Raw genomic sequence first — 16715 nt, 5'->3', positions numbered from 1 at the left:
GGGAGAGCTAGGGCACGGAGGGGTCCGCGGGCTGGGCCCTGACACTGTCTTTCTGGGCTCCAGCCATCTCTGGATCCCTCTCTTCATTTTGCACCTGGAAAACCAAGGCTCACAGGGGCGTGGGGGGTGGGAGGACAGTGGTGTTGGCGCAGGGCTTCCCTGCTACTCCAGGCAATTGGACCCCACCCCATGCCATAATTCCCAGGCCCACTGCCCTGGGCTGTCCTCCTCCTCCAAGCTGGGCCTGGGTCTGGTGAGACCTTGGGCTGGACCCCTCAGCTCAGAGCTCCCTGAACATCTGCTGTGTGGCCCCGGAATCGGGCTGGCCCTCTCTGGGCCCTGGCTCCTTCTCTGTGGTCGGGGAGAGGATCCAGAGGCCCCTGAGAGAGGTAATGAAATCTCCGCCTGCAGCTTCCCGCCGGCCCAGAGCCAAGGTCAGGCACGAGGCCAGGGCAGCCCCGCCCTAGGGACCCGCCCAGCCTCGGGACATTTCTTCACGACAGGGCAGCGGGGCGGAGCAGGGACGGCCAGGAGGAAGCGCAGCTTGGCAGGGCCTCAGGTATGCTGTCCCAGGGAGACGGGGATGAGTCCCCAGCAGCCAGGGCCCGGGACCCGGCTGGTGGGCTGCCTGGGCAGGCCTGGCGACCGGAGGCCACACACACAGGCTGGCTTTGTCTTCCAGGAGCTCCTCTGCCTGCCTGGGGAGAAAGGGGAAGGAGGAAGGAGCTTCCCTCTGACCAGACCTAAGAGCTGGAGAGGGAGGGGCTGAGGAGAGGCTCTGGGGCTTTGAAGCTGGTGGCCGGCAGCCATCCTTGTTTTGTCTAAGCTGGGCCTCCATCTTCCTCTCACTGGGGTCACAGCCCATCTTTTCTGGGACTGAGGGCACCAGCTCTGGACCTGGCTGCCCCAGGAGGGAATACACCCCCATCCCTGGTGGGGGAGGGGGTAGGGGATGGGGGGCAGGGCAAATATCCATCTGGCAACACAGAATTTCTGGGCACTGCTAGGCAAGCCCGGTGCTGGGGCCGGGGTACCCACTAACTATGGAACATCCCATTCTTGGGAGCGGGCTCTGCCAGGATCCAGGAAAGAGGGATGAGCCAGACTCTGCCCTGCCTGGAGGAGGGGTTGATCATCAGAAGGTCTCAGAGCAACAGGGTAACTCTCCGGGGAACTCTCTGGGGTGGGGTTGGCTCCACCCACAGGCCAAGGGTTGATCCCCAGTTCCCCCAGACCCCACTGTAGGGAGGGGACTCTGCCAGAGCTTCTGGAGAGCCTGTGAAAAGCCAGGTTCAGGCTCCAAGGGGAGATCAGATTGGAGACCCTGGGGTAGCGGGACTGTGGGGTCATCAAGGCTGGCACTGTGACCTCCACTCTGGCAGCCTGATCGAGGCCCCCCCCCAGACCCTCAGAGCACCAAGTTGTTTATCTCTCTCACCCCTACATGGCTCTCAGGTTGATGTCTTTTCCTCCCTGGTGCCCACACTGGGCCAAGGTCTCTCCTTGGGCTCTTCCCCAGGGTTTCCTCCCTGGAGGCCCCTTGGCACAGCTGTCCTTCACAGTCTGTCTGAGTCACACTCGCTCAGAGCCATGGTCACCGAGCACTCGCAGGGCTCGGCCTCGCACACAACACCGCACGCCTGAATTCTCCCAACAGCGCCCTGGGGCCGCTAAGTACCATCCCCATTTCTCGGATGGGGCAGGCGAACCGCAGAGGAGCCGAGCAACCTGCCCAGGGGCTCCTAGCTCACAAATAGGCTGCCAGGATTCGAGCCCAGACCTCCAGGCCCCGACACCATACTGAAGGGGTGTTCTTAGGGAGGCTCTTGGGGTCTCAGTCGGTTGAGCATCTAACTCTTGATCTCAGCTCCCGTCCTGATCTCAGGGCTGTGAGTTCAAGCCCTGTGTTTGGCTCCACACTGGGTATGGAGCCTACTTTAAAAAGGGGGGGTTCCCCTAAGGAGGCTTCCAGAACAGCTCAGGAAGCGGAGGCAGTGAGAATGACAGAGGAAGGAGAATGACAAGAGGCTGGGTGGGGGTAAGGGGGGCCACTCCATGGAGAGCTCATCACAGGACGGGCCACCGCGTAGGGTGGAGGGGGTGGGACAGTAGAGTCCCAGTGATGCTTTGGAGCCAGCAGACCGGCGTGCCCAGCTGACTCACCCTCTCCCTGATGCCATGCGATCTGTCTGGGCCTGTTTCCCCCAGGGGCGCCGTGCGGACACCCACATCAGGCTGACCCAGGTCGGCACGTGCGGTCAGTGCCTGCTCATCGTGATAACTAGAGGAGTCCCTAGGCCAAGGCCTTAAGGGGACGTGGCTCATCCTCCCCCAGCCCCCAAGCCAAGGGAAACAGGCCTGTCCCTTGTCATCATCTGCTGTCTTGGCCCCTCCTACCCCACCCACTGGCCCCAGGAGCCACAGGTGAAGAACACATGCGGCACAGCAGGTGGCTGAAGCCAGGGCCCCTTAGTGGGCGACGGACCCTTGGGCCCACCAGCCGCTGGGACCTCGGCACTCAGCCAGAGGAGGTCACAAGGGGAAGCAAGGCGGGGACTAGTGGGAATAGTGGGGAGTCAGAGGCAGAGAGCGGGGTACAACCAGTGCGTCTTCTCCCCATTGAGGGCAGTGCCTGAGTCCAGCCACGTACCCCTGCTCCCTGTCCCTGCATCTGCAGTTCAGGCCAGCCCCCTGAGGTGTACCCTCTCCCCAGGGGTCAGGCTGCCATGTAGGGGGATGGAGGGGGGGCAGCCCTCTGTTCCTCCAGATTCCTCCACATCCTGGTTTCCAGGGTAGAAAAGCGGGTGGTCTTGGGTCACCTCCTTGCCCTCTCTGTGCCGAGACGTCCCTCTCCTTGTGAGGGAGAAGACGGTGCCCTCAGGAGGCTGTGGTAGGGGTCAAATGTGTCACGCAGGCACAGGAAATGTCATTCAACATCCTTATGAACTTCCACAATATCACATGTACCCCAGGGGTGGGGGTCGGGGGGTGGAAGTGGGCTCCAAGACCCCAGCCCAGACCGATCCAGGAAGCCCCACATCTGTGTGTCCTTTGTGAGGTCACAGACCCAGGCTCCGCCAGGAGGTGGCCTGGGCTCCTGGGCACACGTGGGTGGTACCCAGCTTCCCATCCCCTAACGGGCATCCCTTGATCCCTCGGTCCAGATTGACCAACGTTGGTGGGGAGGGGGACAATATTGGGTGAGTCGGCCTCAGTGTTGCCAGGCGAGGCTGCTGGAATGTTCCGTCCAGCACCCCCACAGAGCTCCCCTCCCCTCCCTCGCCCAGAGGTGTGCTGTTCCAGTTACGTGCCTGACATTTTTGTGGGTTCTGCAGACATAGCTTATGAAAAGGCACAGAACCCCGGGGGTGGGGGCAGATGAGGTGGGCACACTCTGTACTCCACACCCATCCGCAGGGGTCTGGCGGGGCCCACGAGACAAAACAAGGAGGGGCAGCGGGTGGAGAGAAACACTGGCTGGGAATTTAGTGATCCCAACCGCTGCTGACCTCCAGCCCGTGCACCGCGGCCATGGCTTTAGGGGGCCTGATGTCATTTGTTTGTCGGGATGATGGCAAGTGATATTATTATTCCCACTTTACAGACAAGGAAATTGAGGCAGAGAGATGAGTGGCCTGTCCAAGGTCATAAGGCCAGAAGGAGGCCGAGCCAGGGGTGACAAGCCCAGATGGCAGCTCTGGAGGCCGGGAGGGCCTTGGCACAGGCCAGCATCCCTTCCTCTGAGAAGGCGCGTGGGGTCTGGAGGCAAGGCTGGGGCTGAGAGGGGCTCTGAGAATGTCCCCTCTCTGCTACGCTGGCACCGCCTCTGGGTCCCATGGGGTCTGTCTTGTGCCCCCAGGCAAATGCTTAGTTCTCCAGACCAGAGCAGGAGGCCTGTGGGGTCAGCCTGCCCCCACCCCCATCATGCCCAGGGATCTAGCCGAGTTCTCGGCACAGAGTGCCCTTCCGGCCGGGCCATCCTATTTGGCTGGAGCAGGCTCAGCTCTCAAAGCCATGGATCACTCCAGAAATCTGACGGCTGTGGGGCAGCCATTTAACAACAGCTGGCAGCTTTGGGCACGCTGACACCCGGCCCTGGGCTCAGAACTGGACAGCGTGGTCTCCTCTTTGAAAAACAGCCTGTCAGCTGGTGGCCACTAGCGTTACCCTCCCCGACAGATAAGGAGGCACTAAGACCTAACTCAGGTAGGGAGGCAAAGAGGGGCCAGGGGGAGAGAGGATGAGAGGATGAATCCCCCTCCCCATGTGAGGGAGTAATCAGGGCGAGCTGCCTAGAGGAGGCGTTCACCAAGCTGAGACCTGAAGGGAAAGGAATCAGAGAGGGCAGGAGGAAAGGGTCCCCACGGGTCCTTGGCACCAGGCCAAGAAGCAAGTATGTCACCCTGCTCCTCTGATGAGTTTCGAGTAAACAGGCGGGGGCCCGGGGAAATGTGGGGGCCCCACCCAGATCTCCCGCCGGGGCTGCTGACAGCATGGAGGCATCGGGTGCCCCCTCAGCCCCTGCCCCCTACTCTTCCCAGCTCCTCCAACACTGGGGCTGGTGAGAGGGGCAGAGACAGTGGAAGCCACCACCCGGGTCCCCCAGCCCCCCGTGCTGCCACCAGCCAGCCTGGCTTCCCCAGGCAGTGCCCCCAGGAGAGGGGCAGGAGGCACGGCATATTCTGTGTCTGGATTGTCCCCCAGTGGCGGCCATGGTGGCTGTTGGTGGACTGTCCTCTACTTGTCGAACTCTTCCTGGTTACTCCACGCAGGCCTAGCAGGGATGAGGGCGGCCCCATCTCCATGAGGGGCACCAGAGTGGGAGGGGGGCCATGGCTTGGGGCTCATTTCCGTGTGGCAGGGAGAAATGAGGTTCCCGGGCTGCCTGCCTACCTTTTGGGGCTCTGGGGTAGCTGCTCCCAAGCGCCCCCACCCCCGTGCTGTCCTGCCCCCAGCCCAAGGTCCAGAGCTCTCCTGTCCACTGGCCAAGGGGAAGGGATTGGGGGTCCATCGGAGTGTGTGTGCGTGTGTGTACACGTGGCGGCGGGGGCAGCCCCGGCCCTCTGGGGTCGCGCGGGAGTCCTTGTAGGAGTGTCCGTGAGCCCATAGAGGTACAGCCAGGGGCACAGGGAGGATGCCCGAGAAGGTGGGGAGCCCCGGCCCACGCTGCCCCCTCCCTGCAGGATGGACCCCTACGCGGACACCCTGCGGCGGCTACGGGAGGCCTTCAGCACAGGGCGGACGAGGCCGGCTGAGTTCAGGGAGGCGCAGCTCAAGGGCCTCCGCCGCTTCCTGCAAGAAAACAAGCAGCTTCTGCAGGAGGTGTTGGCACAGGACCTGCACAAGGTGGGCGGGGCCGGGGTTGGGGGCGGGGCCTGGAGACGGGGACACGCGGGATGAGGGCCGCAGCTTCCTCCCTGGGCAGGGACTAAGGGCCTGCAAACCCCACCCCCTTCCCTGTGCCACACGGCCTCTTCGCTTCTTCTGCTCGCGTCCATCCGCGCCTTTCCCATCTCCCCCACAACGTCAGACTGAGCACCTACCATGTTCCAGGTCTCCTGTTCTAGGCCAAGGGGGTACAACAGAAAGTGAACCAAAATCCTTGTGCCCAGGGAGCTGGCTTTCCGGAGAGTGGCACAAAACAACAGTAAAGAACTAATTGTATAGCATGTTGGATGGTTTCAAGTGCCATGGAGAGACGCTCCCGGGGTGAGAGGGGCAAGAGGATGAACCAGGAGCAGGGCGGTGTTTTACATGTGGGAGTCAGGGGCAGTTTCTCTGAGGAGACCTGCGGGAGGGAGAACTTTGGAAGAAATGGCAGCAGGCACAGTATGTGCAAAGGCCCTGAGGCAGGCGGCCTCTGTGCTTGAGGAGCGGCAAAGAGGCCAGCATACCTGGAGGGGAGTGAGAGATGCAGAGAGACACAAAAGATGAGATCCAGGGAGGCAGGTCACACCATGAAGTGCCTCGTGCACCACAGATGAGTTCAGTTTCACTCAGAAAGTTGGGCATCATTGGCCCCTCTCCAAACCCGCTGGCCTGAGGGCTCGGCTCCTCCCAATTTCAGTAGCAGCCCAGCAATGCATTTGCTTCCGGGCAACCTCCCACCCCCTCAGCCGACAGAGCCCAACCGCTTGGCTGCTTGTGCCCCAGGGTGTCCTTCTCTGGACAAAATGTCCTCTGCACCTGCCACCAAGGCCACGGTGTCCAGACCCACCCCCGGGCTCCCCTGGCCCCTCAACGCCTGGAACTCCTCAGGGCCAGGCCTATGCCTCTTTGCCGCCGGGTGAGGTGCCACCCTTGCAGTGGGCCTGCAGGTTCCACCCAAGTCACGATAGAGACCCCGGGGCCAGTGGAGCCGGGGTCCTTCAGTAGCTTCCTTGGGTAGCTCCCGACTTACAGGCACACTGCCAAGTGTCCGTCCTGTCCCCAGAGCAGTCATGGACTTTGAGACTAGTGCCTCATGGCATCCAGGGTCATCCCTTGGGGACAGCAAAGTGTGTCCACAAGGACTTACCTTGAGGATGTGGCTTCCTGGTGATGCCTGCTCCCTTTCTAAGTGTCCCCAAACCTGCCTTTAACCGTGATGCCCCGGGACTGTAGCCAGGTGAGGCCCAGGCTTCCTTGTCAGCAGTTTCCGGAATCATCTGTTTTCCCATGAACACATGAAACCAGGGTTCTCTCCTCGACAGTCCTCACCCCTGCTGCCCGGTGCCATCGCCTCACCCAGTCTGCTCTTTGCTAACTAGGAACACAGCAAGCCAGCGCCCACCTCAGAGCCTTTGCACACGCTATGCACTTTGCCTGGAATTTTCTGCCTCTACATATACGCAGGCTCCCCCACTCCCAGTCCTCACCGCTCAGAGGTCACCTCGTCCCAAGGCTGGCACTGATAATCTTGTATAAAGCAGAGTACACACACGCACACACACGCACACACGCGCACACACGCGCACACACACACGTACGTGAGCACACACAGGCGCGCACACACGCATTCACGGACACCCATGCACTCACGTGCGCGTGCCCGTGCATAGCCCCCAACACACACACACACACACACACGCAATGCACGCACACCACACACTCCAGCAGTCTCTGTCCCCTGTCCCCTGTTTCACTCCTATGGCTCTGGTCACATCAGTGTTCTCAGTGTCACAGCTGCTGTCCCCCTCTGACGTCCGCTCTGTGGGGCAGGCTCTCTGGGCCCAGTGCTGTCTCTCCCTGCTGCATTCCTGGCCCAGGAAGGACTCCCGAGGGCTGGAAGCCCTCATTGAACATGGAGTGCGTGAATGAAGGAGCCGACTGGGGTCCCCCAGCCCGAACCCCGCCCCTGTCTCTCCCCTGCAGTCAACCTTCGAGGCAGAGGTGTCTGAGATCAGAATCAGCGAGAGCGAGATTGACTTAGCCCTCAGGAATCTGAGAGCCTGGATGAAGGATGAGAAAGTGCCTAAGAATCTGGTGAGCTGGCCCCGGGGGGGAGAGGGCACACGGGCAGCCTTGCCCTCTGGAGGGTGGCACAGAGGGTTTGGGAGTCTCAAGGCCCCACCACTCACCACCACACTGGCCCTGGGGCCCAGGCCACGCAGCTGGACTCGGCCTTCATCCGGAAGGAGCCCTTCGGCCTGGTGCTCATCATCGCCCCCTGGAACTACCCAGTGAACCTGACCCTGGTGCCCCTGGTGGGCGCCCTCGCTGCAGGTAAGAGCAGTTTGGCCCTTCCCGCTGCCCATTGTCCCAGCTGTCCCCACCCTCAGGCCTCCTGGTGGCCCACAGAGCCTGTGAGCGGGGAGCCGGCAACAAGTGGCTAAGAAAAGCCGGTTCCCGCCTGGCCCAGCATCCCTGGGCGGTGGGGCCTCGGGCCCGTCAGTCACCTCTCAGCCAGATGTTTCTCCTGAGAGCAGAGCGAGGCCGGGCACCAGGGGTAAGGGCTGAGCAGAGGCGGGAGAGGCCGGCCCTCTCCCAGCGCTCCTCCTGCCCCGCCCCGCCCCGCAGGGAACTGCGTGGTGCTGAAGCCGTCGGAGTTCAGCAGGAGAACAGAGAAGGTCCTGGCTGAGGTCCTGCCCCGATACCTGGACCAGGTGAGCCGGGCATGGAGTGGGCCCAGCAGCTACACTGGGGTTCCTCAGGACCTGAGTTCCAGCCTCAGTCCTCCCTCCTTTGGGGTGTGCAGCCATGGCTGGGTCGCTGCCCCCTTTGCCTCTTTCCCATCAAGTGAAACAGAGAGCCAGTGCATCCAGCTGTGCTCTTAGGACCGTGGCCCCGGATCCTGCCATCTCTCTTCCAGAGCCTGCCGGAGCCTGTCTTCTGGGCGGCCCTGACCACACCCCCACCCCGCCTGCCACCTGCGCACCCCTCAACCCCAGCCAGGCCCTAACCTCACACCTTCTGGGCTGGGACTACGGGGGACACCGGGAAGCTCCCTGCTCCCATCTGGCCCATCTAGGTCCCTGGAAACTGTGGGTCAGGCCCAGCAAGGGGGGGCACACAGGGAGGCAGCCCCCTGCGTTCCCCAGGCTGGGGTCCCAGAGGGAGCCGTCTGCCACCCCGCCTTGCAGAGCTGCTTTGCCGTGGTGCTAGGAGGGCCCCAGGAGACCGGACAGCTGCTGGAGCACAAGTTCGACTACATCTTCTTCACGGGTGAGGCCAGAGTGCCCGCGGTGTGCAGGGCTTGGGGAGCTCCACGTGGGGATGGTCGAGCCCAGCCACCCCCTCAGGGGGCTTGTCCCCAACCCTGGGAGAGTCCAAGGGACCCAGGCGCACAGACAGCCAGGAAGGAAGCAGGCTGGCTCCAGGACAAGCTTGCTCTGTGATCCTTGAGAAGCGGGGGAGCAGCCCTGACCCCTGGGACCCTCCAGAGGCCCCTTCCCTGGTCACAGTCTCATGAATGACAGCCTCTGCCCGTGCCGAGCTCCCACTGTGCGAGGTTCCCCCCTGGAGACCTTATATACCACCCACTGGTCTCAGGACCTTATACATGACCCCACTGACCCAGGGCCCTTGTGGCCGGCTGGACAGATGAGGGCTTGGAGGACAAGGTAATGAAGAGCCACGGCACCCAGCTGGGGTCACTCCAGGGACCAGGATTGGGGAGGCTGGATCTTTCCTCCCAGGCCCTCTGTGAGAATTGTTCTCTGAGGTCATCTGCCATCTCCCTGGCACGTGCCCATGAGGCCCAGACACCACCTGGCTTCAGGTGACAGTATCGGGGTGTGTCGGGGGGGTCCTATAAGGGTCAAAGAGCTGGAGAGGCAGAGAGCTGTGTTCCCTGGCCGAGGTTCTGGAGGAGAGAGAAAGCAGACAGGGCGGAGAGCCGCTTCGGAGGCCTCCTGCTCACTGGCCTCATGCCTGGTACACCTTGACCACACCAGAGCAGGGGGAGTGTGGTCTCTGCCTTTCTCCCCACAAACCCTGCCACAAGCCCAGGACAGGGCCCATGGGCCCCCACCTTGGTGGCCAGGGAGCCTGCTACAGAAGCAGGGGGCGGGGTCCTCAGCTGGTCCTGCAGATTCCTGGTGGCTGGAGGAGGAGGAGGGGACACGGGGAGGGGGTGGTCCACCTTCCACCATCACACCTGACAGCTCGGTGGGCTTTGGGCCTTTGACTTGGGCCAGGAACCTGGGCAGCCTGCGCAGAGGCTGGGAGACTGACCAGTACCTAGTCTGCCATGAGCCCCTGACTCCTGCAGGACTGTCCTTGTCTGATGACGGTCACAGGTCTGTCTTGAGGATATGTGAACTTACGGAAGCCTTTGTCACAGCCCGAGGCCAGGGGAAGCATCCATTCACTTGCTCGCTGTTTTCTGAGGAACATGCTCTGTCCAGACGCCGTCCTAGCCTTGCAATAAAGCAAGGGCTGAGGAGACAGAGCCTCCCTGCCGGAGGAGCTCACGTTATAACAAGGGGACAGGGGACAGAGAATTGAACAGCATGGGAATGATGGGGCCCTTGGAAGGGACTCTGGCAGGGAAGCGTGACAGGTTTCAACAGACAAGGGGAGCCTCATAGACAAGAAGATGTTTCTGAAAGCTAGGAGGACTTGAGGGAGGAGTGGACAGGTGAGGGGATGTGGGGGGGCCTGGAGCAGGGTGGGGCAGGGAGAAAGGGCAGGGAAGCTGGACCAGGCTAGAGCAGGGACATCAGGCTCTCAAGTGGTGGCCGGAGAGGGCAGGCATGGGCAGGAACATCTTGGATACAGGGAACTTTCGGTGAGGGGGAGGTGGGATGGAGGGGACTGTGAGACCCTGGAGATGGGCAGGTGGCCACTTCAGCCAAAGGTCGGGAGCAGAGGGAAGGGTAGGGTGGCGTAGCCGCCAGGTTACGTCAGAGAGAGAGACCCAAACTCTGGCCTTGGACCAGAGCAGTCTCTGCCAGTTCTGGAGAAGACTGGAGAGGTAGGGAGGGGTGGAGAGTGGCATGCCAGCAAGAGTCACTGGCAGGGGGGCACCTGGCTGGCTCAGTCATTAAGCATCTGCCTTCCACTGAGGTCATGATACCAGAGTCCTGGGATCAAGCCCCACATCAGGCTCCCTGCTCAGCGGGGGCCTGCTTCTCCCTCTCCCTCTGCCCCCCGCCCCAGACTTGTGTTCCCTTTTTTTCTGTCTCTCTCTGTCAAGTAAATAAATAAATCTTAAAAAAAAAATAAATAAATCACTGGCAGGGGGAAGCCCGGGATCAGAAGCAGGGCAAGGGGCTCCTGGATTTCTAACAAGGCAGGTCAGGAGAGGGAGCCAGGGACCTGGCTTGCTGCTCTGTGCAGACGCCTCCATGGACCCCGCGTGGCTGGGCTGGGCTGGGCTGGCCGAGGCTGTGAGCAAGGTCCTGGTGCAGAGACTGGCCGGGGAGGGCCCGGGGAGGGCCTGCATCCTCCAACTCCACCACCTCTCCAGGGAGGTCAGGCCAGGGAGTGAACTCCCCCGCCAGGGGTCGCGGCCCACAAGCTGAGGCCATCCCACCTGGCTGAGGTGACTGAGGGTCACCCTGGTTTCTTTCCACTGCCCAGGGAGCCCCCGTGTGGGCAGGATCGTCACGGCTGCCGCCGCCAAGCACCTGACGCCCGTCACGCTGGAGCTGGGGGGCAAGAACCCCTGCTACGTGGACGACGACTGCGACCCCCAGACCGTGGCCAACCGCGTGGCCTTTTTCCGCTACTTCAACAGCGGCCAGACCTGCGTGGCCCCCGACTACGTCCTGTGCAGCCCGGACACGCAGGAGCGGCTGCTGCCCGCCCTGCAGAGCGCCATCACCCGCTTCTACGGCGACGACCCCCAGAGCTCCCCGAGCCTGGGCCGCATCATCAGCGACAAGCACTTCCAGAGGCTCCGGGGCCTGCTGGGCTGCGGCCGCGTGGCCATCGGCGGCCAGAGCGACGAGAGCGAGCGCTACATCGGTGAGCCCGCCCTGTCGCCGCGCGGTCGCCGGGCGGGGGCCCTTCCAGGACGCGGGTCCCACGTGGGCCGCGAGCCTGGGCCGCGAGCCCGGGCCCCGCCCTCCACACCCAGTAGCCCCGCCCCGACCCCTCGTCGCCCCGCCCCGTCTCGAGGCTCCCAGGGCCGCGCGATCTAGGCCAGCCTGGACGCCTGCCTCCCCGACCTCTGCTCCACCTCGGCCCCCGCCCGGGCTGGACAACCCCTCGCCGTCCTTCCTGGGGGCCGCGGGGACGCTCTCTTCCCCAGAAGGCCCTGAGCCCCGCCCGTGGCCCATCCCCGTCCCGCCCCAGCGCTGAGGGGTCCCTTGTGCCCGCAGCCCCCACGGTGCTGGTGGACGTGCAGGAGACGGAGCCGGTGATGCAGGAGGAGATCTTCGGCCCCATCCTGCCCATCATGAACGTGAGGAGCCTGGACGAGGCCATCGACTTCATCAACCGTGGGGAGAAGCCCCTGGCCCTGTATGCCTTCTCCAACAGCAAGCAGGTGGGGGGCCCGGGCAGGGCTGAGTGGGGGCTGGACAGAGATGGGGTCAGGGGCCAGCAGTGGATGGCGGACTGGTGACAGCAGAAGGGGAGATGGCTCCAGGATTGGAGTGGACCAAGGGGCCTGGAGGGAGGGTTCGGTGTCCTGCTTCTCTGGAGCAGTCACAGAAATTCTAGGATGGGGCACTCTTGGTTCTGTCACTGTCCTTTCTACCTGGGGCAGCCAGGCCTCCTCTGTCCTCCAACCTAAGTGACAGTCTCCAGGGTTCATGTCCCCGGCTCCATCAGCACCCCGCTCTGTCTTCCTCATCATCTCTGCTGGCTGTCAAGTGTCCCCTTCCAGTGCCGGGCTCATAGAAGGCACACACGGAATGGCGTGGAATGACTAGGGGAGGATGAAGGACCAGAACACGCAGAAGGGACAGTGAACCCCAGCCCCCTGCCCTGCTCAGCCCCTGGGGGCATCCTGGGAGCCTCAAGGGCAAAGGGCAGGCGTCTACAGCTCAGGGCACACCTTCCTCTCTCACACAGCTCTTATGAGATCCCTCACAGATTGGACAGTGTGGGTTTTTTTTTTTTTAAGATTTTATTTATTTATTTGAAGAGAGAGAGCATGAGCAAGGGGGAGGGGCAGAGGGAGAGGGAGAAACAGGCTCCCTGCTCAGCGGGAGCCCCGATTTGGGGCTCAATCCCAGGACCCTGGGATCATGATCTGAACCAAAGGCAGACGCTTAACCGACTGAGCCACGCAGGTGCCCACGCAGTATGTTTTTAATAAACTCTTTATTTTGGAATAACTTTCACTTTACAGAAGACAAAGATAGTCCAGGGAGTCCCAATATACCCCGCTACCAGTTTCCCCCATTTAAGGGCCCTTATGTTCAACAAAACTGAGAGATGGTGCCTGGTCCGTTACTGTTAACAACACTCCAAATTCGATCTGAGTTTCACATTTTTCTTTCAGCCCCAAGAGCCCAGCTAGAGCCCTACATTGCCCTAGTTGCGGGTCCTCTTGTCTGTGACCGCCGCTCAGCTTGAGAGGCGCTGACCAGGTCCCTTGCAGCATGTCCCCAACCTCGGTGGTCTGGTGTTTGTCTCATGAAAGATTACCACGGAGGCGAGGGCTGGCCTCCGACCTCCTATCAGGGATAGAGATCCACACATCACTGGTGAGGCCAAGGGTCTCCACCGAGAGACCGACCTCTTCTTCAAGAGCAAGTCTCGAAGTCGAGCCCCCCTTCCATGGGATTGAGCGCCACCTGCTGAAGGCGGACACCTAATTCCATCCCCTGGAATCTGTAAGAACGATTTGGCTCTTGAATCACTTCTATCAGCAGGGACTCGTGTGCACCTGCTTTATTCTCCGGTTACAATGCAACACCGCCTTGTGTCCTTGCTCAGGCTGTCCCTCTTCGGGCACTGGGAGCTGCTGTGTCCCTCAGTGCCCCCCCAATCCTTTTGTTTTCCAACCACTTCCTTCCTTTCAGGGTCCACGAGCTGCTTCGGCTCATCCCGTTTTTCCCTTGCCCAGCCCGAGTCAGTCATTCCTCCAAGGAGCCTTGCTCTATCTGGATAATAGTAACTTCAGAAAATTTACAATCTGGGTTTTTTGGAAAGGGGTCAATTTTCTCAATGCCCAGCACTGACTGGCCCCAGGGACCCATGGCCGCCCCCAAGAAACACTGTGACAACCCTGCTCCCTCTTGTGTCACTATTATTACCCACCTCCACGTGATTTCTGAGCCCTGTGATGGGGCGGTTCCCTCTCACCACGCAGATGAGCCGTTAGCTCAGGATCACATGTCATAACTAAATATAGCTGAGTTTTCTGGCAATGACTATAGTGTTTACTGATCATTTCCCCCTCATTCTTCCAATAAACCTATAGGTTAAAGAGAAAAGGGCTTCTTGGGGCACCTGAGTGGCTCAGTCCTTAAACGTCTGCCTTCAGCTCGGGTCATGATCCCGGGGTCCTGGGATCAAGCCCCGCATTGGGCTCCTGCTCCTCCGTCTCCCACTCCCCCTGCTTGTGTTTTCTCTCTCAGTGCCTCTGTCAAATAAATAAATAAAATCTTCAAAAAAAAAAAAAAGAGAAAGGGGCTTCTTTAAGTAAAGCAAGGGCCACATTCATGTTCCTAAAATGCACACCTGGCTTCATCACCTCAAGGTCCTCCCTGTGCTGCACACTGCACAGCCCAGCCCCTGGGTCTCTGCACCTGCCCTTCACTCTGCCTAGGGGGACCCCTTCCCCTGAGAGGCAGCAGTGGCATCACGTCCCTCTCTTGGGACGCTTCCCTGACTACCTGGCATTTCACCTTGAACTCTCCAAGTCCCCAGGGGACTGCTGAGCTTTCTGCCTCCCTCTTGGCCCTGCTTCTGTGTCACCAGCCCCCTCGCAAAGGCCACGCTCGAGCAGCTGCTCAGGAAACATGTCCAGACTTGGGGGCTCGGGGGCTTTGACACAACCACACCCCCCACCTGTGACACTCCCAGGGTGGCCAGACTCTTCCACCCTGCAGGGCCCTGCGGGCTGGCCTCTGGCTGCCCCGCCACAGGGCCTCATGGCTGTTCCCCTCCCCACCAGGTGGTCAAGCGAGTACTAGCCCAGACCAGCAGCGGGGGCTTCTGCGGGAACGATGGTTTCATGCACATGACCCTCGCCAGCTTGCCTTTCGGAGGAGTGGGTAAGTGCTGGCAGAGCCCCGCCTTCTCTCGCTGTTACTGGACTGAGGGCACCCCTGCACCCCCATCCTGCAAAAACCTTCCAGACCTGCCCCTGCATGTACATATGGGTGGGGGACCCATTAAGGACACCATTTGGGGTTCTGGTATGGGGGCCAGCTGTGGTGCCTGGTCCTGGAGGCCCACACAGCCCCGGCGTCCGCACTCAGTCCACACCCCCCGGACAACTTGCCAGGCCCTCTGGACAGTGGCTTGGGTGCCTAGTGTGGGCAGGTGCCAGTCTCTGGCTCTCCCATGCCACTGAAGAAGCGGTGGGTTCAGAGAGGGTCATGGCTACCCCATATCACACAGAGGGCCCATTTCACAGATGCGGAAACCAAGGTCCTACTGCGTGTGACCGACTGGCAGAGCCCAGGTGTGTCTGACAGCCTCCTGCTGGCCGCTGTGGGGCTGACTGGTGTGTCCCATGTTGCCCTGCAGGTGCCAGTGGGATGGGCAGCTACCATGGCAAGTTCTCCTTTGACACCTTCTCCCACCACCGCGCCTGCCTGCTGCGCCACCCCGGGCTAGAGAAGATCTACTCCATCCGCTACCCGCCCTACTCGCCCCGCAACTTGAGGATGCTGCTGGTGGCCATGGAGGGTCGCAGCTGCAGCTGTACCCTGCTCTGAGCCCGGCTCACACCTGTGAGTCTGCGGCCCCTACCGCCTGCGGCTAGGGCAGATGTGGCCTGGGGCACACACCCAGGGGGGAAAAGACCACAGCCCAGACCAGGGCACGCCCTGCTCCCTCCTGGGGCTTCTCTCTGTGAGCCCTCAGCCTGCTGCCTTCCAGCTTCCCTCAGCTGACCCAACTAGGACGGACCAAGGCGAGGGAGCCTGGGAGACTATGCGGTAACCTGCCCCCAGTACCCACACTAGCCACCCGAGTCCTGGGGGAGGCCGGCAGGTGTGGACACTTCTGAGCCACCCCCCTTCACAACCAGCACCTCCAGACATCTCTGTGGGGATTACATTTTGGAGTTTAATAATAAATAAGTCGTTTATCCCAAGCTCCAGGCATCCTGTCTCCTCCTTTGGGTGTGTCAGTCTTTCCCCTCTCAGGCCTTCTTGGGAGTTCTGAGCACCTTCCTGTCCCCCCAGTGGCTGGCCCTGGGTGCCTTCCCCTTACCACGTCCCACACCAGAGTCACCCTCTCCTGCTCATCCTCCTGGGCTCTGATGCCATGGAATCGTCCCTTATCTACTCAGCCACCAAACCAAAGCCCTGGGTCCCCCAGCTCAACATCCCCTTCTCACCTCCCAAGTCCCATCTTTGAGCAAGTCCCGATGGTGCTATAAAGCTGCAGAACTTGCCAATCCACACACCTGGCCACCATGACCAGGGCCATCTGTCACCTCTCCTTTCCCCACAGGCCTGACCTCAGTGCACTCACTGATCTTCCCAAAGCTCACCTCGACCATGCCACCCCACCGCCCAGCCTGAGCCCCTCAGTGGCTCCCTGTGGCCCGGAAGTCAGGACCCACATGAGTCCTTGGGGTCTCCTCCACAGCGCTGTGTCCCTGTCGTCCTTCTCAAGAGGACCTCTGCACGCACGGCCCCCATGCCTGCCCTGCCCTTGGCCCTACTCCTCGGAGTCAGCTGGGACATCGTATTGTCCGAGAAGCCTTGCGAGAACGCCTCCCCCTCCCCCGCCCACCACCAACACATAGGAGGCCCCAACGGCCTTCTCCATGCCTGCCACCCACGGGGTCCCTCTGCCCCACGATCGATCCCCTGGGAGGAGACAGTTGGGTGGCTGTTGAGGGACAGGGATCCCGAGTCACACACACCCAGGTAGGACGCAGGCGGCCGCACTGTGCAGCTCTAACGCTTGGGCCAAGCTCCTAAACAAGTCCTTGCCTCAGTTTCCCCATCAGTAAAGCGAGAATAATCCTCCACACGCAGCCCCTGGGTCAAGGGTTAGCACCGACCAGGCACGGCTCCCGCGGAATCACTGCCGGCCACAATTCTCTGCACGGTTACCACAAATACCCTGCAGCAACGCATCAACTCTCCCCCAACCCTCCGCGCCAGGTCTGACCCGGAGCCGCTTCCTAAGCCACGCCCCGGACGTTCCGC

General features: G+C 61.5%; 1 protein-coding gene across 1 annotated transcript; it reads left to right on the top strand.

Annotated features, from left to right (window-relative positions):
• The first annotated feature begins 508 nt into the window (after positions 1-508).
• LOC111149679 (aldehyde dehydrogenase 3 family member B1) lies at positions 509-15736 on the top strand. The gene is made up of 10 exons (XM_022506899.1): positions 509-559; positions 5184-5346; positions 7354-7464; positions 7584-7704; positions 7999-8084; positions 8562-8643; positions 11005-11391; positions 11748-11914; positions 14498-14597; positions 15076-15736. The coding sequence occupies exons 2-10, from the start codon at positions 5185-5187 to the stop codon at positions 15264-15266; spliced, it is 1407 nt and encodes a 468-aa protein (XP_022362607.1). The 5' UTR covers positions 509-559; position 5184; the 3' UTR covers positions 15267-15736.
• Positions 15737-16715: the final 979 nt, after the last annotated feature.

This window comes from Enhydra lutris, unplaced genomic scaffold (genome assembly GCF_002288905.1).
Source record: "Enhydra lutris kenyoni isolate GAN:26980312 unplaced genomic scaffold, ASM228890v2 scaffoldscaffold22, whole genome shotgun sequence".
Lineage (NCBI taxonomy): Eukaryota > Metazoa > Chordata > Mammalia > Carnivora > Mustelidae > Enhydra > Enhydra lutris.
The sequence above is the reverse complement of the archived record's forward strand: the minus strand, read 5'-3'. Positions and strand labels throughout refer to the sequence as shown.

What these genes read in the sequence shown, in the direction of transcription:
- LOC111149679 (XM_022506899.1), top strand. Translation starts at nt 5,185, where the DNA reads ATGGACCCCTACGCGGACACCCTGCGGCGGCTACGGGAGGCCTTCAGC. An exon ending in AGAAAGTGCCTAAGAATCTG is followed by an intron (nt 7,465 to 7,583) that starts GTGAGCTGGCCC and finishes CCTGGGGCCCAG; the next exon opens with GCCACGCAGCTGGACTCGGC. An exon ending in CTTGCCTTTCGGAGGAGTGG is followed by an intron (nt 14,598 to 15,075) that starts GTAAGTGCTGGC and finishes GTTGCCCTGCAG; the next exon opens with GTGCCAGTGGGATGGGCAGC.